At 47.4% G+C, this 26,364-nt stretch overlaps 1 protein-coding gene across 3 annotated transcripts in view; it reads left to right on the top strand.

Moving 5' to 3' along the window:
* ZFP64 (ZFP64 zinc finger protein) overlaps window positions 1-13,465 on the top strand; it is a 93,786-nt gene extending 80,321 nt beyond the window's left edge. For all 3 annotated transcript variants that reach the window (XM_058685990.1, XM_058685988.1, XM_058685991.1), the window contains 2 exons: window positions 8,598-8,849; window positions 11,586-13,465. In XM_058685990.1, the coding sequence (XP_058541973.1) occupies window positions 8,598-8,849; window positions 11,586-12,295 (962 nt within the window). In that variant the 3' untranslated portion in view covers window positions 12,296-13,465. The remainder of the gene's footprint in view (window positions 1-8,597; window positions 8,850-11,585) is intronic.
* The last annotated feature ends 12,899 nt before the right edge of the window (window positions 13,466-26,364 follow it).

Below are 26,364 nucleotides of genomic sequence, written 5' to 3'. Positions count from 1 at the left end.
CTGTGGCTGCTTTGGCCCCACAGTGGCATTGAGTAGTCACTAGAAAGACTGTGGTGCACAGATGTCTAAGATACTTACTATCCGTCTCTTTCCAAAAACTCTGCCCACCGTTGGTCTCGGGTCCTAGTCCATGGGAGTTAGGATATTGGTCTGTGGGGCGCCTGGCTGGCTCAGTTGGAAGAGCATGTGACTCTTGAACTTGGGGTTGTGAGTTCAACCCCAAATTAGGTGTAGAAAGGACTAAGAATAAAAATAAAAAAAATTACTGGTCTTTCGGCTCTTACAGAAACTGAAGTGGCTTAAACCTAATCCGCTTTCTCTCGAGTACGACTTCAGAAGGGAATACTCCACAGCCGGTAGAATAGCCCTGTCATCCTTAATAGAGACCTTCATCTCCAAGGCAGCTGCTCTCGCACTCCCGACTCCGTTAACCAGTGGGAAGCAGAAGTAGGGGAGGGGCTTAAAGCATCCCTCCCTCAGGCCATGTCCTGCCCCACCCCCAAGCAGAATCCCTGATGACTCCTGGGATGGAAGCAGAACTTGGTCATGGCTGCATCCTGCATCAAGGAGGGCTGGGAAGTCCTTTCCAGAAGGACAGCCTCCTGCCCAGCTGAACTTGGGAGCTCCCATAGGCAGGCTGCTTTCTGGGCGATGAGTCATGTCTGCTAGAAGTGGGCATTGTGCCCTGCAAACAAGGGAATGAAGGGTCCTTCTCACCAGGGAAGGGTAGGTCATGAAAGGGGGAAAGGGGTGTGCTGCAAGCACGAGGGCAACGACAGTGTGGAACAGTGCCAGGGTGGGTGGACCGAGAAAGCTGCCAGAGACTAGATTAATAATCTATTGGGAAAATACAGAGCGTGTTGGGGATACGGGAAGTAGGCAAGGCCCTGTCCTTGGGGTTCAGAGTCTGCGATCTATCCAGAAGGGGAGGGGGGTGGACAGACGGCTTCCCTATGGGATGATTAGGCTCTTTGTGTCCAATGCAGATGTTCTAGTTATCTGAATCTCTTCACCAGTGGCAAAATAGGAGAGGGGTCTGGGCGCTCACAGCATCTCTCCCTCAGGGCATGACCCCGAAGGTAGTATCCCTCATAATTCATGGAATAGTGAGAGCCAGCTAATGGTGGCTTTAAAACCAAGGTATTTCTATCCTGTGACCATCCAAATTAGGTATGGTGGACAACCCCCATGGTTCCGGGGAGTCGGGCTCTTCTGTCGTCCCTTTGACACCCCGAGGATGTAGCTCACCTAGGCATGGGCTGAGGAGGCTTCCTGCCCCTTCGAGGTACATCCTGGAAGCTACAGGTCACCTGGGTTCATGTCTGATGGGCCAAAACTTCATCACGTGGCTACTTTTAGCTGTGGAAATGGAGGCTGCCAAAGTCTTTGGCCAGCTTATAAAAGGTTGTTTACAAAAAACCCGGAACTGATACATGGGCCAGATGGCATCCCCGACAGATCTGAGAGGCAGGGGCGGTGATCATTTAAGGCTTCAGCTGGACCTTTGCCAAATGGATAGAACAGTGGTTCTCAAAGCACTGTTTAGAGCTGCTTTTACATCTAAAAATCGAAGACTCCCCCCCCCCCAAAATTTGTGTTTTATCCACAGTTACTGCATTAGAAATTAAAACCAGAGGCGCCTGGAGGGCTCAGTCAGATAAGCCTCCAACTCTTTGGCTCAGGTCATGATTTCCTAGTTCGTGGATCTGAGCTCCACGTCAAGCTCTGTGCCAATGGTGCGGAGCCTGCTTCGGATTCTCTCCCTCTCTCTGCCCCTCCCCTGCTCACGCACGTGCGTGCACACACTCTTGGAGATAAACTTTAAAAAAAAAAAAAAAAAAAAAAAAACTTTAAAATATCGGCTTAAAAGTAACAGCCGGGGTGCCTGACTCAGGGCATGCCACTCTTGATCTTGGGGCTGTAAATTCAAGCCCCACTTTGGGTGGAAGGATTACTTAAAATCTTAAGAACGTCTGTCAAAACTTGAATAAAAACTAACTCCCCCAAAAATGTGACCAGGGGCATTATCTGTACCTTTGCAAATCTTGTTGAAGTCAGCTGGATTCTCACGCCTGTAGTCAGTCCATCACCGTGTGTTTTGAGTTGTCGGAAGAAAATCTGGCCTCTCCCATGTGGTTGAGATAGGAATATTGATCGCCATTTCAGATAACGTTCTTTATTCTACCCAACCCAACAAAGGGTGGTTTCTTAAGGATTAGTTGCTGTGTAGAATCTGTAGCCATATCCATAACCTTTTCACACCGTTAAACTAAAATCCATTGTTGTAATTACCTTGGCTCTTAACTCCTGCTTGAATTTTTAGATGTCCTGCATTAGTCTCTTGAAAATACTGGTTGACGCACTCACGTGATTCTTCCAAATGTTGACCCATTTCATAATCCTGTAGGGAAAAAAAAAATCCCTTCATATTCTCGGTCTCCTCGGGGAAAAAAAAGTCTAAGAACCAGGAAGCTGTGCCCTCAGGGGAGGGACTCCATTCTGACGTCTCAACTTTGCGCTCAGAGCTGGGATGTTACCCTTGCCCTGTTGGTAATTTTCCTTGCAATGACAGGTTCGCTTAGTTCGTTCTTTAGATTTGCCAGATGCCAGACCTGGGGCAGGAAAAAAAAACCCGTAGTTGGTCTGTTCTTTGAAGTCCAAGTGGTGTGGACACCTAGCTTGCATCCCAGCCACGTGACAGTGCTTGTTCTCCAGACAACCCGGGTACTCGGGTTCACAGCGGAGTGCTTTCTGCATACTTCGTATTTCGCTACAAGGTGTTAAAAAAAAAAAAAAAAAAAAAAAAAAAGCTTCAGGGGGAGTGGCTTAATCAGAGCAATTTGCTGCTGGGAAAAGCTACTCCTAAGTGAAAGGAGCTCTGTGCTCCCTGGGAGGGCATGGGGTGAAGGGCATCCGTACTGCTGGCAGAGCTGATGGTCGGTACTCGGGCACCTGCAGTTCTGCTCAGCGACTCCTGTGGCAGGTGTAAAGGTCAACAGTGAAAACAAAGTCCCCCCCCCCCCCCTTAGTCAAAGGTATTTCCATACTACTACAGGCTCTACCAGAAGAGACTCCGGGACCCCTGGGCATTCACGGACTGCACTTTGAGAACCGTAGAGGGTGGAGTTTGAGAGGCAAAGGCAGGAGGGTTGGGGTGCCGCAGGCACAGGAGTGGCTCAGAACGGGGGGCCTGTGTACCCAGAATGTGGGCTTGCTGTGGACTTCTATTTGGGAAGAGTAAATTAGCAAGCTGGCTGTGATCACATTGGAGACTTCTTGGAAAACCAGACCTTGATCGTGGCTCTTATTACCTTTATCCTAAAGCTACGTCTTCTCGAGGCTCTGGGGTGACTCAGTCGGTTGAGATTAGGACTTTGGCTGGGGTCATGATCTCGAAGTTCATGGGTTTGAGCCCCACACCAGGCTCTTCACTGTCCGCAAAGAGCCTGCTTTGGATCCTCTGTCTGCCCCTCCCCACTCATCCGTCCTCCCTCTCTCTCAAAAATAAACATTAAAAAGAAGTCCTGTTTTGTCTATATAGCCCAAATGCCAGTTTATCCTGGATGAAAAAGTGTTTAATGTTTTATTAGAGCGTGCAAGGGGAGGAGGGGGGAGAGAAAATCCCAAGCAGGCTCCATGCTGTTAGCACGGAGCCCGACGTGGGGCTCAGACCCTCGAACTGCGAGATTGTGGCCGAAATCCAGAGTCCACCCGACGTGGGGCTCAGACCCTCGAACTGCGAGATTGTGGCCGAAATCCAGAGTCCAGAATCGGACGCTTGGCCAGCTAAGTCACGCACACGACCCTCTCCTGGGTGAAAATATTTAATCGAAGTGAGAATGGCCCTGTCCTGCAGCACGTCGTAACAGGAGTTGGGCTTAAGGTTTCCGTTCTGAGGTTTTACTTCCTCACTTGGTAGCGGCAGCAGGTTAATCAGTCATGAAAGGAGTGGAGGCATTTTTCTGTTTTCCCTCTGCCAGTAGACCGTTAACTGAACGTGTGCACACTTTTCCTGGGAGCCTTGATGGAACATGCCAGCAATGCTCTCTGCTTAGGACTTGCAGCAGATGGAGAGGGGAGTGTCAATTAGGCTATGAGGACAATGTCCTCTCAGTGGCAACTAAGACTGCTCGGCCCCTTCCGGTGTCCCCCAGAGTCCATCATTGCTTCTCGCCTTGTGGTCTTCTGTCCAGGACCCGGCCGATGCAGCAGCCTCTGTCCGGAACCTGCCAGATAAAGTTGGTCTTGACCTTTTTTTTTTTTTTTTTTTTTCTTTCCCTTTCCTGCCATGGACCCTTGCCAGAATGTTTTTCAGTGCGATAAAATGACATTAAGCTATATTTTAGTACAACTTGTCAGTGTTCAGGGGGAGACACAGAATCCGAAGCAGGCTCCAGGCTCTGAGCTGTCAGCAGAGAGCCCGATGCAGGGCTCGAACTGTGAGATCGTGACCTGAGCCTAAGTCAGAAGCTTAACCAACTGAGCTACCCGGGTGCCCAGTGTGGTCTTCTACTAGACTAATCCTTTCTATTCCAAACTATAGTAAAGATGCTTTCAGAAGTGAAAGCATCACCTGGGATCTTGTTAAAAAGGCCGAATCTTGGGGCGCCTGGGTGGCGCAGTCGGTTAAGCGTCCGACTTCAGCCAGGTCACCATCTCGCGGTCCGTGAGTTCGAGCCCCGCGTCGGGCTCTGGGCTGATGGCTCGGAGCCTGGAGCCTGTTTCCGATTCTGTGTCTCCCTCTCTCTCTGCCCCTCCCCCGTTCATGCTCTGTCTCTCTCTGTCCCAAAAATAAATAAAAAAACGTTGAAAAAAAAAAAAATTAAAAAAAAAAAAAAGGCCGAATCTTGGGGCTAACCCAGACGTGATGCAAACTACGTTTTTACTCTTTAAGTTCGATGCAAGAACTAGGAGATATGGTGGGCAAAGGGTGCAAACCTCCAGTTCCGAGAGGTACGCGTCCTGGGGATCTGACGTACGGTGTGGGGACTGTTCAGTTAACGTTACGTTCTTGAAAGTTGCTGAGCGTAGATCTTAAGTGTTCTCACCACAAAAAAAGAATAATTCTCCGAGGTCAAGGAGGTGCTAACTAAACTTCTAGTGGTGATCCTTTCTCGATATATTCTTGTATTAAGTCATCGCGTTGGATGCCTTAAGGTCCTGTTCGTGAGAGCTCCAAGCCGGACAAAACCGCCTAGTGATGCAGCCTTCCTCACCCCTGCATTAGTATGTGCAGGAACCCAGAAGAAACCCTGTTTAATGTCGGGTCAGCTACTAGATCCTGTCTTAATTGGGAAGTAGTGACAAGCCTAAATGAGGCTTCAAGAGACCTGCAGGTATGAACATGGTTCCTGTCTATTGACCGGGGTCTCAGGTCAATTATTAGTATGACTATATTATTAGTATAGCGTGTTGACTGCACAGTGGGTAGGAATGCTAAATTCCAGTTAGAGGTAGCAGAAATAAAAATCGCTTCCCGTATAAGGTCTTGGACCCCCTAAACCTTGCCCGCAAGCCCTGAATTAAGAACCCCTGATCTGGAATGTTACTGGTCATCCCGGGCAAGAGAAACGTGTGACGAACCACACCCTGGCTTTTAAAAAGCCTTTGCCTGGGGGTGCCTGGCTGGCTCCGAAGAGCTGGTGACTCTCGATCTCGGGGCCATGAGTTCAAGCCTCTCATTGGGTATAGAGATTACTTAAAACTTGAAAAAGGGATTTGCCTGACAGCAATGCCTCAGCTTGAATTCTATTTCGTTGGGTGGCACAAGACCCATACCTAAGCCTGTGGTCAGTCATGGGGCCAGGGAGGCAAAATTCTCCTGGGTGGGGGCGCATGAATACTAGAGCAGTGAATCGTTCACTTCGGGGTACATCTCTGACCTAGCGACCTAGCGATTTTAATGGTCGTTGATCTGTTTTTTCCTGGTTCAGACATTGTAATTTGACCTATTCCTAAACCATTATCCTTGTTATTAAATCTTAATTTGTTTGGGGTAAAGTTCTACATAAGTCACGATGGGCTCGACGTCCTGCCCCCTTCCTCTTTTCCAGAGTCTGGTGGAATTGTCAATCAGGTGGGTAGTCTTGTCTCCCACCCCCACCCTGGGGACACTGGTCAATAATCAGAAGACCTTTTTGACTCTTAACACTGGGAGTGGAGGTGCTCCTGGCATCTAGTGGGAGGTGGTCAGGGATGCTGCTGAACATCCCACAGTGCACAGGAGAGCCTGCAGGAAAGAACTAATTGACCAAAAAGGCGATATTGAGATTGAAGACCCTATGGTATTGATCTCTTCTCCTTGCGCAGATCTCCCTTCTTAACCGTTATATGTGTATACGGATTAGCTGCTGCTGCGTATCCTAATTTCTTCTAGTTTATTAAATTGCCTACGGTTCACCTTTAGCCTTTTGTTAACCATGAACTCAAGTCTATAAACATTCCTCTGAAAACAGGGATAGGCTGTAGGTTTTGATCCATGGAGCTCTCCCTGTTCATCTCTAGGGAGCTTGTAATCTGATTTTGATTCTTGAACAAAAAGAGTTTTAAAATATGCTCCTGGGGCCCCTGGGCAACCCAGCTGAGCGTCTGGCTCTCGATTTCGGCTCAGGTCATGATCTCTCGGTGGCGTGGGTTTGGGCCCCGCATTGGGCTCTGTGCTGGCAGCTCAGAGCCTGCTTGGGATTCTCTCTGCCCTTCCCCCACTCAAACTGCCTCTCAAATAAACTTTAAAGTAAAAAATATATGCTCTGACTTTTGGAAAACCGTTTGTGAAACCATATTCATTTCAGAAGTTTGAGTCCCATCCGCTTGGTTTTATCTTTTCAGTATGAGTTTCTCCGTGGCTTTCGCCATGATTTCTGTTTTGCCTAAACGGGTGATACTCTTCTGGCACTTTTCCTACAATGTTTTTCTGTCCTAGAATACGTGTTTCCTAGAATAGGTTTCTACTTGTCATTTTTATTTACCTTAAGAGCATTAAACTGACCCCTTAAACGCGTTAAAACTTTTAACAGGGAAACTTAATCCATTTATCTTGACTTATACATAGTTTGACTTTTACTTGTGTTCTTTTGCCTCTCTTTTATGGTTCTCTTGGGGTTTGGAAGCAATAGTTTGCATTTTATTATATCCCACATCTTCCTTTTTTTTTTTTTTTTTTTTTTTTTTTTCCTGATGTACACAGTTCAAGCATGATGCCCTGAGTCATCCACTGGCTTTATTTTCTCTTCCCGCTCCATGCTAGTTCAAGTATAGGACTCCATTGAAATAATTTCTGTAGAACTTTTGCAGACACTGCTCTCGTCTTGCTGCCATCCAGGGTTGTTGGAAGAATGATAAGCTGATCTGAGCATTTCTTTCTAAAAGCTGGAAGATCTCCTCCTCATGCCTCTACATAAGCCATCTGAAGACCCGTGGCTGTCTTTCGTGTCGAGAAGGAACTGTTTTCTCTGTTCTGTCCTAGACCGTCTAGAACTGGCTTTCATGTCTTGTACTTCCCCGTTGTCCTTTTGGGCAGCCTTCTGGGAGATTCTTTCGCCCCATCATCTAAGTCCTCTTGAGACCACCTTTCTGCTAGACAACTTGGAGTCTTGAGAGTCCTGGGAGAACAGGAAGTGTTATGAAAATGAAAAAGGTTTGCTTTTAGAACCTCAGGTTCTTAGACATGTCTTTTGTCCTGGCTTTCCCCCTAAGCATTTGTTTGTTGGGTAGATTTTTTTTTTTTTTTTTTTTTTTTTTTTAACCTGCGTATGATCAGTCTGGAGTGGTTGTAGGGGAGGGCTGGAGCACTCCTCGGAGGAAATGTTCTGGCAATAGGGTTCTGTTCTCCAGAATCTCTCTGGCTCCTTGAGACCTTTGCGCTGTTGCTGTGGTTGTAAGCACCCTCACTTTCTTTTTTTTTTGTTTTTTTTTTTTTTTTAATTTTTTTTTTTCAACATTTTTTATTTATTTTTGGGACAGAGAGAGACAGAGCATGAACGGGGGAGGGGCAGAGAGAGAGGGAGACACAGAATCGGAAACAGGCTCCAGGCTCCGAGCCGTCAGCCCAGAGCCCGACGCGGGGCTCGAACTCACGGACCGCGAGATCGTGACCTGGCTGAAGTCGGACGCTTAACCGACTGCGCCACCCAGGCGCCCCAGCACCCTCACTTTCTAATAGCCTGGGGGTAGACGCCGTTGCTGCTGTGGTTTGGTAGAAGTAAGGGAGGGAGTCATCCCGATCATTCTGTGTGGATCATTCTGTGTGGTTCGTCAGCTGCTGAGCCAGAAAGCCGTTCTAAGATCCCTACACCTGAACTTGAATACTTCTAATAATCCCTCGCTTTTTCCCAAACCGGGTTTGCCCTATGATGTTCTCCTTCAGTCTGAGTTTAGCTCATCCGCTTCTTCAGATTCCTTAAAATTTGTGAGCCATCAACGAAGAGCCCACCTTCTCGTGTCCCAGTGCGCTGAACTATGGTATCTTCCTATCTGGGCATTTGGACCGAAGAAAGAGGCAGACCCCTATGTCCCGGCTACCACCTTGGTCAGATCTCTTTGCCACCCTCTTCACAGAGAGACCTTTAACCCCTTGAATCTTCCTTATGTGTTTGAAGGAGACAAACCACACAAGTGTGAGTTCTGTGACAAGTGCTTCAGCCGGAAGGACAACCTGACCATGCACATGCGTTGCCACACCAGCGTGAAGCCCCACAAGTGTCACCTGTGTGACTACGCCGCCGTGGACAGCAGCAGCCTCAAGAAGCACCTGCGGATACACTCGGACGAGCGGCCGTACAAATGCCAGCTCTGCCCCTACGCCAGCCGCAACTCCAGCCAGCTCACCGTGCACCTGCGGTCCCACACAGGTAGGTCCCTGGCCTTGGAAACCTGTGCCTTACTTGTTACCTAGCCTCTTAACCTTCATCTCCTCAAAACACAAGCGTCTGAGGTGATTTGATGGTCCAAGCAAAAGGACTGGAATTTTCTGTGGTTTTTCACCAAGAAGACAACTTCCAGTAACACATGGAAGTCGGACAGCTGGGTTCTCTAACTTTCATAGACCACAGCTGGGGAGGAATACCCAAGACAGCAGTTAAGCAAAGGCTGTGTCTCCAGAGTCCGATGTATAAAGTAGGCATTTCCGTCATTGTACAGAAACCGATTCCATGCCTTAATTCAGAAATGTGACAAAATTAGTTGACGGGAACTGCAAATCCCAAGTTTCTAGTTTCTGGAAATCAGACTTTGCCACGAGCTTGCTCTTCCCCTGGTGAGACCCCTTTTGAATAACAATAGAACCAGCCAGCTCATGGTGGCTCAGGAAAAATGGGGGTTGGGAAGCTCAAGAGGCTGAGAAAATTAGACTTTTCAGTGAATTCATAGAAGATGGTGAGCAGGCTGAAAATGCTGACATCTGAAACTAAGTTAATCAGTAAATAAAATTCCAGCAGACAAATGGGAGGCAGACGTAGAGTTGGGAGCCCATCCTTCCAGCCAATGTCTTACTGCCCTGAGAGCTCTGAACTTGAAACTGGCACGTAGACCTGCCAAGGCCACATAGGTCAGAGGAGAAGCTCAAGCCGATTTGGCAATATGGCCCCAACTGCCCAGTGGCAGATAAAACCCATGACACCTATGTCTAATCCTAAATCCGTCTACCCTTCCTAAATCTAAATGTCAGTTGTGGATCATGAGTCACGGCAGGAAACGAGTGATCTAAAATGCACCAAAGCAAACCAACCCTGGAGTTAACCAAGTACTTGGGTAATCGTTTCCATCCTAATTGGTATCTTCCCACTAGCAGAAATGTTGCATCCAAGACGAGTTCTATGAGAAGGCAGTGAGAACAAAGTATGAATTAAAACGAGAGCTGCTGTCTACAAAGGTAAAGAAATTTCCCAGAGATTAGATGAAAAAAATCTGATTTGTATAACTGAGAATAAGAAGTTAGAAGTTCGGCGTCACTAACTAGGCCTAGGAAACAAAGAAAACAGAAGTGAGAAAATCAAATGAGAAAGAATTTCCCAATTCTAGAGAGCTGTGAGAATGGACAGGGTTCACAAGATTCCAAGCGCAGAGGGGGTAGATGGGGAGTGTCAAACCTAGGAAAACTTCTCAGTGGTGTTGGCTTCTAAGGAGATAGTGGAATAGTGTCCTCAAAGCTGGGGAGTGATTTTGAAGGAAGAATTCTATACCCAGCTAAACTTCCCGAAGTATGCAAGTAGAAAGTAGGCACAATCTGCAAGAAGTCAAGACTTCCAGCCAGCCTGCTGCTGGAAGATAGGCTCTTCTCCAGGGAGAAGACCTAATTTGGCATGAGATACTTGATGTATATTTGAATATAGCTAACAGTTTGCAGTAAAGAAATCTCCAGATAATTCCTCTGTAGAAGGTTTAAGAGAAAATTCAATAAATCAGAAGTTAAAAACCCACAAGAAATTTCCTGTAAACTGTTACATAATTAAAAGACTGGATGACTCTGAGATTATGGCAAGATTCTTTTTTTCCTCAGTGCGTAGTCAAGAATTAAGCTAAACTGTAAACCAAAATAAGCATGAAAGAAAAACAAATCAGTTTGACCTTGATACTATCCCATGGCCCAGCTGTGACAGTAACCCTCTAAGGAGGTGGACGGAATTCTGGTCCAGTATTTGCCTCTGGTGAATATGACCTATACCCAGTCATAAATTGTGATTTGATTCTAACACTGAAAACAGCTAGTTAAAGCCTGGGAATTCACTGGTCAGAATGCAAATGTTCTGGAACTTAAATGTGAAAATAAGGCTATCCTGACGAGTAGGAAGACATAGTGTGGTGATGAAGAGGAAGGACTCCTCAAGAAACCTCTCAAGCTGACAGACTAGAAGTCGGGAAGTTAATACCCAATGTAGGGGGTAACACCAGAAGAATAAAACCACCTACCCAATAATGGAGGGTAGGGGGAAGGATGGGTGTGTAGGATAAGTGAGATCCTCATCTTTGCTTAGGTTCAGCTGATGATGATTAAAGTAGGAACCTCCCAAAGCACTAAAAACCCTCAGCAGTGCCTCCAGAGTACAGAAGGAGGCGATGGATTTTCAGTACTTGTTGCTGGGCAGCCTATTCCCTCATTGATTTTATAAGTAAAATTCAGTCTAATCGTAAACTTTGGCTTATATTACTAAAGTTTCCTATCGATTGATCTAATACAGCTCAAACGCTAGAAGTAAGCGATTAGGTCCCAGTTGGATTTGGAACAACTGTAACCTAAACTGTACCCCTTCCACGTCCAACTTTGAGGCGTGAGAGTCAGATTCGAAAGTCAAGTGACCTCATGAAGAGCACGAGCTTGGATATCATGGTGCCTGAGTTTAAATCCCTGCTGTTTGACCTCCCTAAGCCTCCATTACCCCATCTATGAAATGGGGGTTATGGTACCTACTCCTAAGATTGTCGTGAGGAAAAGAGAAGGTCACGGATGTGGTAAGTGGTACTGTTAGGGAGTCACTGGTAGGTAGAGTTCAAAGACCCAACTGTCTCTGCGGCTACAGGTATTCTGACGTATGTTTGGGGGGAGCTCTTTCGCCTGCCCGCTCTAATGGAAACACACCTTCCGTTGTTAGGGGACACCCCCTTCCAGTGCTGGCTCTGTAGCGCCAAGTTCAAAATCAGCTCGGACTTGAAAAGGCACATGATCGTGCACTCGGGGGAGAAGCCTTTCAAGTGCGAGTTCTGTGACGTCCGCTGCACCATGAAAGCCAACCTCAAGTCGCACATCCGCATCAAGCACACGTTCAAGTGCCTGCACTGCTCCTTCCAGGGCCGGGACCGGGCCGACCTCCTGGAGCACAGCCGGCTGCACCAGGCCGACCACCCCGAGAAGTGTCCCGAGTGCAGCTACTCGTGCTCCAGCGCGGCCGCCCTGCGCGTGCACAGCAGGGTCCATTGCAAAGACCGCCCGTTCAAGTGTGACTTCTGCAGCTTTGACACGAAGCGGCCCAGCAGCCTGGCCAAGCACATTGACAAGGTGCACAGGGACGAGACCAAAACGGAGAACCGGGCCCCGCAGGGCAAGGAGGGGCCCCGAGGGAGCAGCTCCCAGCACGTGGCCAAGATAGTGACCCAGAGGGCCTTCCGCTGTGAGACCTGCGGCGCCTCCTTCGTCAGGGATGACTCTCTGAGATGCCATAAGAAGCAGCACAACGACCAGAGTGAGAACAAGAACTCGGACTTGGTCACCTTCCCGCCCGAAAGCAGTGCCTCGGGGCAGCTCGGCCCCCTGGTCTCCACGGGGCAGCTTGAGACGCCCCTGGAGCCCAGCCAGTGCCTCTAGTTCAGCCAAAGAGGGTGGTCAGCTGTCTGGATTCCAGGCAAATGCCCTCCGAGTTGAGGCCGTCAAGCCAGACTTGAGCTGCCAGCTCCGGGGACGGCTGCCCCAACTTTCCAGGCCCTCGAGGCAGTGGCCGCGGTCGCTGGCATGAGAACCAATGCCAAAGCACCAGTGTGGAGACTGCCCTCCACGTTGCCGTCTAACCTCCGAGCGTCGTCTAAGCAAGTGGACCCAGGCGTCCCGAGGTGGTGGGGGGGGGGGGGGGGTCCATCACGCACGGCTCTATCCAGTAGGGATGGTTTCGTGATGGTTTCTGATCCTAAAACGAATCCATCTGTGATGGGATTATTAAACTACTTAGACGACATGGAAAACCAAACTGATGCAAACAGTGGGGAAGGTTAGGAGGACAGCGGGGTATGTGGGGGGCCTGGGGCGGCTGGAAAAGTTCTGTTTCTTAACCTGGGTGGCGGTGATGAGTGTTCGCCTTATGCGCTCGTGTGGTTCCTTTTAGCGTTGTCTTCTAATAAACAGGCAGACTCCTCTGTGGGATGACGTAAGAGGGACGCTCCATTTTTGTCTTTATGCCCTTGCAGTAGAGTGGTTATGACATGGGTTGCCCCAGCCCGTTGGGTAACGCATTCTGAATGCACACGGGCTTTCTCCAGGTCTCTGCTTCAGGGAAGTGAAATGCAGTTGGATCTGTAGGTGGCACCAAAGATCAAGCTAACACTCCCTGCGCCTGCCATACGCATTGTGAAACTCCGCTTCCGTGCTTCGTGAAGAAAAGACTAGGGGCCCAGTGGGGGCCCCAGCTTGGTTCTGGGACACGTGATGCATGAGATGGCCGGAGCTTAGAGTCTCCTCCCAGTAAGCACTTGGTATTTGCTGCGCCAACAAGTGGAAACCCCACCCTCTTGTAGATGGACATTTTGCTTGGCCGAAACTTCGGAGGGCTCTGGAAAGGCCAGTGGATATGTAATTGATCCAAAGCTGTTTTGTTCTTTGACACCTTTCCTCACATCCGGTCTTTGTGCCCTCATCAAGTTAGACGTCTGTGCTTTTAGAACCAATTAAGTCGATCCATTGTTTTTGGTAAACTAGGAAAAAAGGACGTGAAAATTTTTATAGATTGTTTACAGGGGAATAAATGGTTTACTTACGAAACAGCAAGAGGTATGTAGCTTACTTTGCTATGCGTTCTGTTGTTTGAACGTATCTGATTGAGGTGTGGCATCAGGTGAATGATAAAACCCTGTCGGACCTCTTTGTTGCCAGAAGAAAAGATGATAAATGATGGAAACGCGTGATAGAATTAATCCTTGCTTTGCAACTGTGGTTTTCCACTGTTCAAAGGAGTGTTTGGTTACCGAATGCCAGTGCATTGTACTGATGCTGTTGTCACATTTCTCCTGTTTGTCACGAGTCTTATCTGTGTTTCTGTTCTAGTAGCAGGGGGCTGTTGACCTTTCAAGTGGGAACCCACAGATCGAAATCATAAACGTTCCTCGAACTTTTGGTATCACAGCTCTTCAGATAAACAGGAACAGCCTTTTTGAGAAGGCCTATTTTCCCCCCATTTTGTATGGACTTTCAGAGGTCCAAGATCCACCCTGGGTATCATCCAGCAATTTGGATTCCCTATAGGGCAGAGGTCAGCAAAGACTTCCGGACCAGACGGTAAATATTGGAGGCACCGTGGGGCCACCAGGTCTCCCTTGTGACGAAACTCTGGTTTTAGCACAAAAGCAGCCATAGACTCTAAGAAAAAGAATGAACTTGTCTGTGTTCCAATAAAACTTCATAACATAGGGGTGCCTGGCTGGCCCAGTTGGAAGAGCATGTGACTCTTCGTCTCAAGGGTCGGGGGTTTGAGCCCCATGGGGGGTGTCGAGATTACTTAAATAAAACTTTAAAAAAGAAACTTGACAAGATAATTCAGGAGGTGGGAGAGTAAACTGGCTATCCCTTGCAGGATGAGACTTCAAGCGGACAGTCAATGCCAAAACTACGGGAAACCGCCATGACGGTGCAGAGCAGTAAAGCCAAGTTTCTGTGCCTCGGTTTGCAAAGTCCCTGTTGGTCTGAAGGGGGGAATTGAGCGTGGTGGCAGTTTGACTTCACCTGGACTAGGAGTTGGTGAGCTTTCTCAGTCAAGTGCCAGATAGTAAATATTTGGGGCTCTGCCGGCCTTTGTCTCTGATGAAACTATCGCACTGTGTTCACTTATGCTGTTGTAGCACAACAACTCCACTCTGCCATTGTCACTGCAGGAGCCAGAGGCGATAGGTGAGCAAATGGGCGTGGCCATGTGCCAATAAAACTTTATTTACAAAAAGGGCCATGACTTGGAGGGCCAGAGTTTGCTGACCCCTGGGCTGGACTACTGAGTGCAAGCAACGGGGTAAGTGATTATGGGTTGAAAACGTGGAGAAGAGCCACTGAGGTGGCTAAATGTCCTGGGGTCCCTTCGAGGAAGGGGCTATTTCACTCAACAGATGAGTTCAAGGTGGTAGGCACTGGGGAAAACTGGATCCTCCTGATTCTTCTTCAGATGGGCTATAAAGTCTCCAGGGAGGAGTCCAGAAATCAAGATGATGACCTCATGTTCTTGTCTGCTTATGGTTTCTTGCTGCCTTCTAAACCCTATAGACCATGGATTTTTTTGTCCCTGCATTTAGCTCCTTTCTTAAAAGGATGGACCTCCATTCCTCTTGCCGTGGCCAGACCTTGTGCTAAAACTTCACCTGCATTCACTGATCTCCCCCAGTGCCATCCAGAGCTGGGACTGGAGTCAGGGAGTGGGAGGCACTTGCCCAGAGCACCGAAAGCTACATGACCGACAACTATTTTGATCGGCGAGCCACGGCGCTGAGGTCAGCCACTTTGTTTTTGTGAAGTGGCATTAGAAGTTGGCCTGGGACTTAGGGCAAGCCATCGGGAGCAGACTTGGATCCTATCTTTAAAATTGCATTAAAATACTGACCTTGATCAGTGAGATGGTTGGTACCACTTTGCATTGGCACCTGAGGGGACCGCCTCACCCACCTCACCCTGGTTCCTGCCTCTTGTCCAAATGCAAAAACCGAAACACAAAGGTGAAGGAACTTCCTGGAACAGACTTGGGTTTCAGCCGCTGGCAGGGTAGCTCCAGAATCCAAGTTTTTAACAAGAGTGCGAGGCTGGGTCTCGGAGAAAAATCTTGTTAAGCTAATAAGTTGACCTGAGCCGGGGTGATGACCACCATCCCCAGGAAACCTTTTGATGTAAGCGAATGGGGTTGAGGAGGAAGGATGCGAGGAAGGCCAGCCTCTGGCGGTACCATGTGGCTGACCTCCAGCCAGAGACTCAGATTCTCAGTTGGCTCCTCTGCATGTGCCGCTTCAGGCATTTGGCATAATGATAAAAATCAACCGGTTTAGAACAAAACCGAGGTTGGCTTACCTGTTTGTCCTTTTCTTGTCCAGGGGGGAGGCAGATTGGGGAATGACCAAGACCTAGCACTGTAGCTTTTGACATTGGGGATCGTGGCTTCTGTCTTCTCACCGAGGCTGGATCTTCAACATGTAGCCCAAGATGGCGGCCCTTAAGCTCCCACCAGGTGGAAAAGGCCCATCCCCCTTCCCCTTAACACTACCGAGAAGTTATAGGTAAACTTCTGCTCGCCTCCTCCAGTTACGTAGCTGGTCACACGGTAGTGAAGGGTGCCGGGAGGTGGTGGCTCTGGAAGAGCCTGTGCCGAGTTAAAACCTGGAAAGAGACCCCAGATCGTGAGTGTTCTCTGACCAGTAATGCAGTCATGCGGCCTCCTAAAAGTTGCAGGTGACTTTTCTAGGAAACCCCTGGTCTGGATCCTGAACCCTCGGTGTTCTCCACACAAACACTTCCATCTTAATCAGGGTTTATTGGTCCTTGGCCTTCATCCAAGGTTTTCTGTCACCCTAGTCCAGTGGGTCTCCACCGTGGCTACAGTCACCTGGGAAGCCTTTAGGTATTCGGAATCTATCTTGGGGCAGGGGGATTGGTATCTCTGGGAGTTCTGCAGGTGATTCTAAGGTGCAATGGGACAGCTGCTCCAATTCGAGGACCTGCCACGTTATGCTTTCACAGAAGGGCCAACGCTCGACTGTTCTTGCCGTGTTGAAATTCTTAATTTTTTTTTAACGTTTATTTTTGAGAGAAAGAGAGCCGGGGTGGGGGGGGGGGGCGGAGAGGGAGACCCAGAATCCAAAGCAGGCTCCAGGCTCTGAGCTGTGAACACAGAGCCCGATGCAAGGCTCGAACCCGTGAACCGTGGGATCATGACCTGGGCTGAAGTCGGACGCTTAACCAACGGAGCCACCCAGGCGCCCCTTTTGAATGATGTAGGCTTCGATTACTGCATTAAATAAGCTCTAGCAGCGGATCTAGTGAGTGCTTTCCCTTTGCAGTAGTGATGGTATTTCAAGATCACTAGAGCCGTGATGTTAAAATGCCTGATTTCCTTTGACTTGGTACCTATATCCAGAATTGACGGGCTCGGTTGGAGCCTAGTGCAGGAAGCTCCTCTTTCCTGTCCGAATCCCGGACCTCCTGGATTCCATCCGTGGTCCCTCGATCCTATATGAAGGCCACTAGTGCTGATGCAATTTCCGGGATATGGTGTCCCTGGTGAACTTGCACGTCTGTCATAACTTGACCTGGTAGCACCAGTATTTGAAAACTGCCCCCCCCCCACCCCGTACCCCTGCTCAAAACACCTTGCGTTAGGAGGCTTCCCCAAATGGGCTCCTTGTACCGTCTTTTTCTGATAGGCTGTTCTTTAAGATGACTCAGTGCTCACGTGTCCGTCTAAGGGACTTTGGCCCCTAGAAAATACCTCGTACATTCGTCCGACCGTTCTGACGTTCTCAAGACACTGCTCACACTCACGTTTTATCATCTGTTTCTTGGAAGGCTGCAAAAGACTAGCTTCGGCCTAGTACCGAAGGTAGGCTTTTTGCCCAAGGCTGGGAGGGTAACCTGTGAATACAGAACGGTTAATTCTAGTATTCAGCCTGGTGTCCCGAGCACTTGTTTTAAGCATCCTGGGAGGGGAATGGGGTTTCAGGTGTATTGGTGGTTACTTATGGCTGTGAAACAACCTACCTCCATTTCTTTTAGTTTTGGTAAGTGGTCCCTTCAGGAGGAAAAGAAATTGATTCCCTGCGTATAGTTCTTTAAAAAAAAAAAAAAAAAAAACACCTCTCTGGATTTTGACAAAAACTAGGTCCATCTGCCTCCCGGGTGGTTCATACATCCCCGGTTGCCAGAAGACCTTTCTGCTCTCCGTATCGGAGGGAATCAGAGGTGCAAATGTCCTTTGGAAAGGTTTCCCCTCTGAAAGAAAAATCTTTATTCCAGAGACTCCTTTCTTCCCTGGCCCTAGCCTGGTCTCTAGCCCAGGGGTCAGCACACTTTTTTGTAAAGCAGGTAGTAAATATCTTCGGCTCTGTAGGCCCTTCGGTCTCTTTTGCAACAACTGAACTCTGACCTTGTAGCACAGAGGCAACCGTAGACCGTACGTAAGGGAATGTATAGCTGTGTTCCAGTTAATCTTCATGGGCAGTGAAAGGAGTTTCATGTAACTTCTCACGTCACAAAATACTTGCTTTGATTTTTTGTTTAAGCAATTAAAACTCTAAGAACCCCTCTTCATTTGTGGATTATACAAAAACAGTTGATGGCTTACCATGGAAAAGCCTGGGCAAAGTTTACACAGGATCTCTGGTTCTTTGGACCTATAATTCTCATAGGAAGTTTGTTTATTTTAATAACAGGTAGTTGGCTGGCTTTGGTCCCTGAGCTGTAGTTTCTAACCCCTGCCAGTCAGAACAGCTTATGAACTTTTTTTTTTTTTTTAATTTTTTTAAATGTTTGTTTAGGGGTGCCTGGGTGGCTCAGTTGGTTGAGCGTCCGACTTTGGCTCAGGTCGTGATCTCATGGTCTGTGAGTTTGAGCCCTGCATCAGGCTCTGTGCTGACAGCTCAGAGCCTGGATCCTGCTTCGGATTCTGTGTCTCCCTCTCTCTCTGACCTCCCCTGTTCATTCTCTGTCTCTCTCTCTGTCTCAAAAATAAACCTTGAAAAAAATTTTCAACGTTTATTTTTGAAAGAGCGTGAGCAGGGGAGGGGCAGAGAGAGAAGGAGAGGCAGAAACCGAAGCTCAGGCTCCAAGCTGTCAGCACAGAGCCTAACTCAGGGCTCAAACTCACGAACTGTGAGATCACGACCTGAGCCGAAGTTGGACAGTTAACCTACTGAGCCATCCAGGCGCCCCATGAAAATGTATTTTTTAAACCGCTCTCCTTTCTTAGATTGTTTTTGACGTGATCAGAACATTTGAATATTCTTTTGATGTGTGCTGTTCCCAAATATTGCTTTTATATTAACAGTTCAAATATAAAAGGCTGTGCCATGTAGTGGTCCCTATAATCGTTCGTGTTTCTCAAACGTCTAAATGATAGGAAGTGAGTTTGTCAAATGTTCACTTGATTAGCTCAACACATCATCGTCAAAGTCATTTATGACTATTGTTTATATTTCAAAAGTGTAATACATACACATAGTTTAGACAGTATCAGGGCACCTGGGTGGCTCAGTCAGTTGGGCGTCTGACTCTTGATGTCAGCTCAGGTCGTGATCTCACGGTTCTGTGGGTTCGAGCCCCACATTGGGCTCTACATTGCCCGTGTGGAGCCTGCTTGGGATTCTCTCCTTCCCTCTCTGTCCCTCCCCCAATCGTATTCTCGTGCTCTCTCAAAATAAGTGAATAAACTCAAAAAAAAAAAAAAAAAAAAAGTATCAGGATGTGCTGTGAGCAGTCTCCCTCCCATCTTGGTCCCTCTTTGTCCCTTTCAAGAGGCAGCTAAGATCTTTGTTTTCACACAAGTTTTGATTTCAAATTTGTCATCGTAGCTGGTTTGGTGTTGGGTTCGCTGCCCAAGGTTTATAGTCGTGAGCACTTCAGGTGCGTGCTGCTCTCCAACACCTCTGCTCCGCACGGCAACTTTGCAACACGGGTGATGCTGGCCCCACTCTTTTCAGGGGCTCCAGCGGACTTCCGGGAGAATGGTCATCAGTCACCAGCAGGGAGTGGTCTCCAGACGTCTTGTGATTCCGCCTGTTGTCTGCACAGGAAGTGCCTTGGCAGGGCGCAGAGGACCCCCGTCTAGCCTCACATGATGAGTGGCGATGATTCTTCCCTCCCACCTTGCGAATGACCTCTCTCCATTCCCTCTTCCTTTTCTGCTTCCTTTATCTGCCCGGGGGCCTCATCCGTGATGAACACGCGCTACGACGCTAACTGCGTAGCCCCTGCAGTCTCCTCAGAGATGTGTGTGACCTGGTGCATGACCAGCGGCCGTTCCAATAAAGACACATGGCCTGAAGACCAGCTCTTGAGGAGGATTCAGATTTCAAAAATTGTTCTTGAAGAGGCGTAGGATAACGGGACACCTCCCCTGACCTTTCTTGCATTTTTTGTATCTGGTGGGCATGGTCGACCATTAAAATAAGCCCACGTTTGTGTAGTCAGACTAAACTGGAATTCGGCAGTGCTTTATCTGGAAAAAGAGAGACTACAGTGGAGGGAACGAAACCTACATCCTGACCAGGGCCACTCAAACTGGAAAGTAACACCCTAGATGGTGTAGCAGTCAGCTATTTTGGAGACAGTGTTGCGTAACAAACCATCCGCCCACCAAAACATGGGGGCTTTCGGCAGACATTTACTTTTCTCACTTGTGGACTCGGCAGCTCAGTTGTATGTTAAGTGAGCTGGACTCCAGGTTTGGGGTTGGGTTCCAGTCTATTCCGTGAACCTCCATCTTCTCCTGGGGTCAGTGACCATCACGATCTTCTCATGGCCGATCCCAGGAGCACACGAGGCAAAGCAAAACTCACAACGCTGGTGAAAGTCTCTGCTCATGCAAGCCCAACATGAGGGGTGAGGAAATACATGTCCTGTGCTCTGGGAGGACTGCAGAGGTCAACAGCCAAGGATGTGGGCGCCTCATCCTATTAGAGAAGAATAGGAACCAGTTGACTAATCTAGGGATCAGCATTCTACAATCCATGGGCTACATCTGGCCAGCCGCCTGTTTCCGCAAATAGTGTTATTGGCATCTCAGTGTGCAGGTGGGCGAGATCATTCCAGATTCACATGCGATCGTGAGAAGTAATACAGGGCAAGCTCTTGTACGGTTCACCTTCTTTCCCCCCAATGATGAGCCCCCCCATTTTTGTACAACCCTTGAGCTAAGAACGGTTTTCATATTTTTAAATGGTTGAAAGAAAAAAACACTTTATGATCTATGGCAACTACATGAAATTCAGGCTCCTGGGTGACTCAGTTGGTTAAGCATCTTGAGTCTTGGTTTCAGCTTAGGTCATGATCTCGTAGTTTGTGAGTTCGAGCCCCACATCGGACACTGTGCTGGCAATGTGGCACCTGTGTGGGAGCCTCCCTCTCTCTCTGCCCTCCCCACTCACGTTCTCTCTCTGAAGAATTCTTTAAAAAACGTACATGAAATTCAAATGTGCATAAATAACACTGCACCAGAACACAGCCACACCCCTTCACTCCCTTTGTCTGTGGCTGCCTTTGTCCCGTGCTGGCGGAGGAGAGGCAGAGACCCTGTGTCCTACAAAGCCTAAAATATCCAGGACCATGGTCCTTCACAGGATATGTGCCCACCCTGCCCTAACCCGCAACACTTGATGTGCAGTGTGCTGGCAACAGCTTGCCTTTGGTTTGGTTGGTTTGGGTTCATTTATTTTTCCCCCCTTGTGGGGGAAGCCAGTGTGGGGCTTGAACTCACAACCCTGAGATCAAGAGTCTCATGCTCTACTGACCAAACCAAAAGCCACACCCCAGTTTGCCTTGGTTTTGTGATTGCTGTGTGTCACGTGTTTTCCCAAGTGCTTTACCACCACCACCACCCCTTCCCTGCTTAAGTCATGTGATCATCACAAGAACTGTAAGGGGGGTGTGGGGGGTGGGGAGCCTTTTTATCCCCATTTTACATATGAATCAGCTGAGGCTTTGGAACTGGCCGAAAAGGCCTAGGGTATGTTATGAGTGATGAAGTCACCATTCGTACCCAGACACCCCAATACTGAGCTGCTTCCCCCGTATTAACCCCTGAGCTGTTCCAGGTCTTTCTGCCATGTCCCCAATGGTCATGGGTCCGGTGGATTTTAGGTTCTCTTGTGTGCTGCTTAGCCGACGAATGAAAACAGAACGTCAGAGGAATGTACCAGAAGCACTTGGCAGGGCTTTTATATTCTCTATCGGAACTCTTTCCATCCCGAGAAGCCTGTTTCAAACGCTACCTCCTAATTCTGCCCGACCAGAAGGACTCTGTCTTCCCTTTTCCTTCCCAAAGCAGACGTCGCTCTTGTCAAATTCTGTTCGCAGGGATCGTGGCTGTTGTCGTTGTGGGCACGTCATACCCTCCACTGGGCGTATAGACAGCAGGGTGCTCACGTCGGTACTAAATTCTGTGGGTGTATGGTACCTTCCAGATTTGCATGTAAAGTACGGGAAGCACCGACATGACACGCTATGATCAGGAATCTTGAAACTTTGCCTCTGGTGTCCGGGAGGACGTGAAACCTGCCTGATGTCGAGTGGCCCTTGGTAGGGAGCATGGATGAGGCATTTGGAAAGATGAGCCACTTTCTGGTATCGACAGTGTTCTGTTCTGGAGAACTATCGATATTTTTTTAGGAACTCTGTTTTTGCTTTTGTTTTGTTTTACATTCATTTTTGAAAGAAACAGAGTCCACGTGGGGGAGGGGCAGAGAGAGGAGACAGAATCCGAAGCAGGGTCCAGGCTCTGAGCTGTCACCACAGAGCCCAACGCGGGGCTTGAACCCACGAACCATGAGATCATCACTTGAGCCGAAGTCGGACACTCAGCCGGCTGAGCCCCCCCCCCCCCAGGTGCCGCGCATCCTTAGGTCTTAAACGTGAACTTCAGATACAGCGTGGTGGTTACGAACCCAAAGGCTACAGTCAGGATGCCTGGTTTGAACTCTGGCTGTCGTTTATTTTTTTTTTTCTAACGTTTTATTTATTTTTGAGACAGAGACAGAGCATGAACGGGGGAGGGACAGAGAGAGAGGGAGACACAGAATCAGAAGCAGGCTCCAGGCTCCGAGCCATCAGCCCAGAGCCTGACGCGGGGCTCGAACTCACGGACTGTGAGATCGTGACCTGAGCTGAAGTCAGTCGCCCAACCGACTGAGCCACCCAGGTGCCCCCTGGCTGTCGTTTAATTAGCTTCATGACCTTGGTCCTATCACTTGAGACCTCTGTGCCTTATTTCTTTATGAAATGAAGATAATCGTAGTGTCTCCTCACAGAATTGTCACAAAGATTAAATAAGTTAATGTATGTAATAGAGCGGGACTAGTGCCTGGTATATAATAAGCCCCAGGTAAAAAGCTACCTAATTATAATTTATGTTTGTAAATGAGTAGTTAATAACTGCAGACAGTTCTCCTTACCCATGCCTACCAGGACGTGCAAGAGTTTCCTTGATCAAATCAGTTACGTGTGACTTTGGAATTAATTCTGTACTGTTTGCATTGGATTTATTTTGTTAATAGAAATCTCCAATGCTCATACTTGAATTGGAACAGACCACACATTTTTGCCTTTTTTCGTCTTTGGTCAAGTACAAAATGCCTGTGTCTTGCAACGACATGGACAAAAAAAGGAACAGAAATCATCTGTTTATTATGAAGAAAATTCAGTTCCTCAGCCAAAGATGGGGGCAAGAGATTCTTGTGCTCCGTGAGGGGGAGACTCCCTGGAAGAGGAATTCAGCTATATTTACCAAAATATAAAATGCGACTCTCGGGGCGCCTGGGTGGCGCAGTCGGTTGGGCGTCCGACTTCAGCCAGGTCACGATCTCGCGGTCCGTGAGTTCGAGCCCTGCGTCAGGCTCTGGGCTGATGGCTCAGAGCCTGGAGCCTGTTTCCGATTCTGTGTCTCCCTCTCTCTCTGCCCCTCCCCCGTTCATGCTCTGTCTCTCTCTGTCCCAAAAATAAAATAAATGTTGAAAAAAAAAATTAAAAAAAAAATAAAAATAAAAATAAAAAAAAAATGCGACTCTCCTTGACCCAATGATTCTCCCTGTAGGGATTTCCCCCATGGAATGAGTTTAATGGAGTATGCAAGTGATTACGTGTCAAGATGTTCAGGGCAGCGTTGTCCGTGGGGCCACTTAGCGGGATACAGCCAAAATTTCCTTAAGTGGATGACCGCAGAAACCTTAGTGGCCTTTTTCCTCTTTCAAAGGTGTGGTTGATGGTTGAAGGTGAGCAAAAAGTAAGTTACAGAACACCTTTCCCCACTGGTGTTCACAAAAGAGGTTATGTGTGTGGCTCTTGTCTCGAAGGATACAAAATAACCTCAGAGGTGGCTGTCTCTGATAAGTGAAGCAGGTGTGAGGAGAGGGGAGCTTTTATGACTTTACTAGCCTTCTGTTAGGCTCTCTACAGCGAGCAAGTCCTACGTAAATAATGAAGATAGCTTTTAAGTTTATCCCCCCTATTCTCATTTATTCCCTTTGATGTCCACATTCTGAATACATACGATAGGTTAATTTAAACATGTAAAATGCTTTAGAATTTAAAAGCCCTATGAACGTCTTCCTTCTCGTATTTTGCTTTGCTCCCTCCCTGCACCTGTCTCCCCACCCCTCGCCATCCACCTTTGGACATTTTTGACTTCGCTTTCTGCCAGCGTCTGGAGAAACCTCGGACAACAAACTGAAAAAGTTCTTTATGACGCAGTTTGCGAATTGCACAGAGTCTCGTCTTTCCAAACGTGAGCCTGGAAGAATTGATCACCTTTGTTTGTTACTTTCTGAGATGCTAATTTCAGGATAAAATAGGAATTTACTCCATTAGCACAGTAGTCATCTCAGCAGCTGGCCCTGTTTCCGTCTGGAAAAAAAAAAAAAAAAAAGATTTTCAGTCATACAGTGGATCTTTTCACTGATTCTTTTTTTTTTTTTAAGTTTATTTATTTTGAGAGAGTGTGCAGACAAGCAGGGTAGGGGCAGAGAGAGAGAGGGAGAGTCTCAAACAGGCTCTGCACTGGCAGCAAAGAGCCCAACACAGGGCTCGAACTTAGGAAAATGTGAGATCATGACCTGAGCCAAAATCTGTATATAGTCAGACACTCATCTGACTGAGCCACCCAGGCACCCAACACCGATTCTGTCGATTATTCACCTCCCGCTCTTGTGCTTTCCTCTGATACGGTATTTCTCAAGAATTTTACCACATCTTTTAAGAAGAGGTAATATTGTAATAGGAGACAACACGATGTATTACTGATATTTCAGAAGAAATATTTCACACCAGAATAAAATGTTGATGTTAATTTTTAAACTGCAACGCGATCATTTTTATTATACAAGTTAGATCCATGCTTGTAGGAAATTTGGAAAATACAAAACAATAAAAGTAAAATTGCCTCTAATCTTGGCCTCAATTCGCAGGCAACAGTTGCTGACATTCTGCTCTATTTTCGTAGAGCTTGGTCCGCTAGGTGTGTTTTTACATCATTGCCTAATGCCGTTACTGCGTGCACAGTTTGACATCTTTATCTTCCCTTCTTTAAAATGTAGCAAGATGTTCCCCCATGTTCTCGTGTGTACTACTTAGAAGTTACTTTCCGTTGTTCCCTCAGTGAACATTCGGGTTTCTTCTAATTTTTTTATGATCAAAGATAATGGCGTATTTATCATCTCAATGCATAAAGCTCGTTTCAAGATAGGATTATTTTCTTCAGATAGAGTCCCAGAAATTGAATTACTGTGTCAAAGGTTATTAGCATTTTAAGACTCTGGCCAGATGTTGCCAAATTGCTTTCCGCAAAGATTACCCCAGTTTTACACTCGTCGGTACTGAGAGGCCAAGTGTACTTTCCCCTGCTCCAAAATTAGGTGTTATTTTGCTAAGTACCATACTAATTTAGTTAAGCCAGTTATCATTATGGCATTAGTAACTTTTAATGGCGTTAGCAGATTTTTAAAACTTCATACATGGTCATATTTTTACATAGTTTAAGTGACATATAGTACAGTAAATAAATGGGAAAAATGATGAGTATCCTGATAGTACCAACACACAAATAGAAAATTTACCAATCCCTTAATCCAAGGGCACAGTAAGCACTGTATAGAGGCGCCTGGCTGACTCAGTCAGTAAAGCATGCAACCCTTGATCTCAGGGTCATGAGTTCAAGCCCCACGCTGACTGTGACAATTACCTTAAAAATCTTAAAACGAAAAAAAACACTGTATAGACATAAAATCATTTGCAATTTCACCCCTTCATTTAGCACATGATGATTGCAGTAACCAGCAGAAAGGGAAATTATTAAGAATCGGGACTTTTTGCCCCCACGTTGGGAGTTTATCCCCTGCATGTCGATTTCCTTAATCGATATTAAATACTGCTTGTGTATCAGTCGTAGGACCGTAACTTCTAATCGGACAGTGATGTTGATGATGAGCAAAGTTGCCGGCACAGTTAGTTTTTTGGTAACGACTTGGCTTGAAAATTGTCCGGCACGGACCCGTTTTCAATTGATTATCTTTCATTGCTAATAGCCTCAAAGACTGTTTCTACTCCTGTACTTAAATGTAATCTTGATAGCTGAACAAAGCACGGGTCGAGGAAAGGGTATGGGGGTGGGGGCTGCAATAAAACAAATGTACAGCTTTGCCGGATTTCAGTTAACTCTGAGGGCAGCCTAAAAATCGGAAGTGTGCAGCAGCTAACTAAGCTCCTTATGTCAGAAAATGGATGGAAACCTCGGTGGGGGGAGTGGGGGAGACTCTGTTCCCAGCGAGCGCTCAAAGTTGACATATTAAAAAAAAAAAAAAAAAAAAGAAATACTTATCTAGTATCAGGGGCTACTCATGCTGTCATTTCTGTAACTGCGTTTGATCATTTGGGATAAGACTCAAGACTTGCACAGTAGCTTAGTTTGAGAATAGCTGGGGGAAAAAAAAAGAATAACGGAA

Source organism: Neofelis nebulosa, chromosome 9, assembly GCF_028018385.1.
Source record: "Neofelis nebulosa isolate mNeoNeb1 chromosome 9, mNeoNeb1.pri, whole genome shotgun sequence".
Taxonomy (NCBI): domain Eukaryota; kingdom Metazoa; phylum Chordata; class Mammalia; order Carnivora; family Felidae; genus Neofelis; species Neofelis nebulosa.
This window is presented reverse-complemented; position numbering and strand designations above follow the sequence as displayed.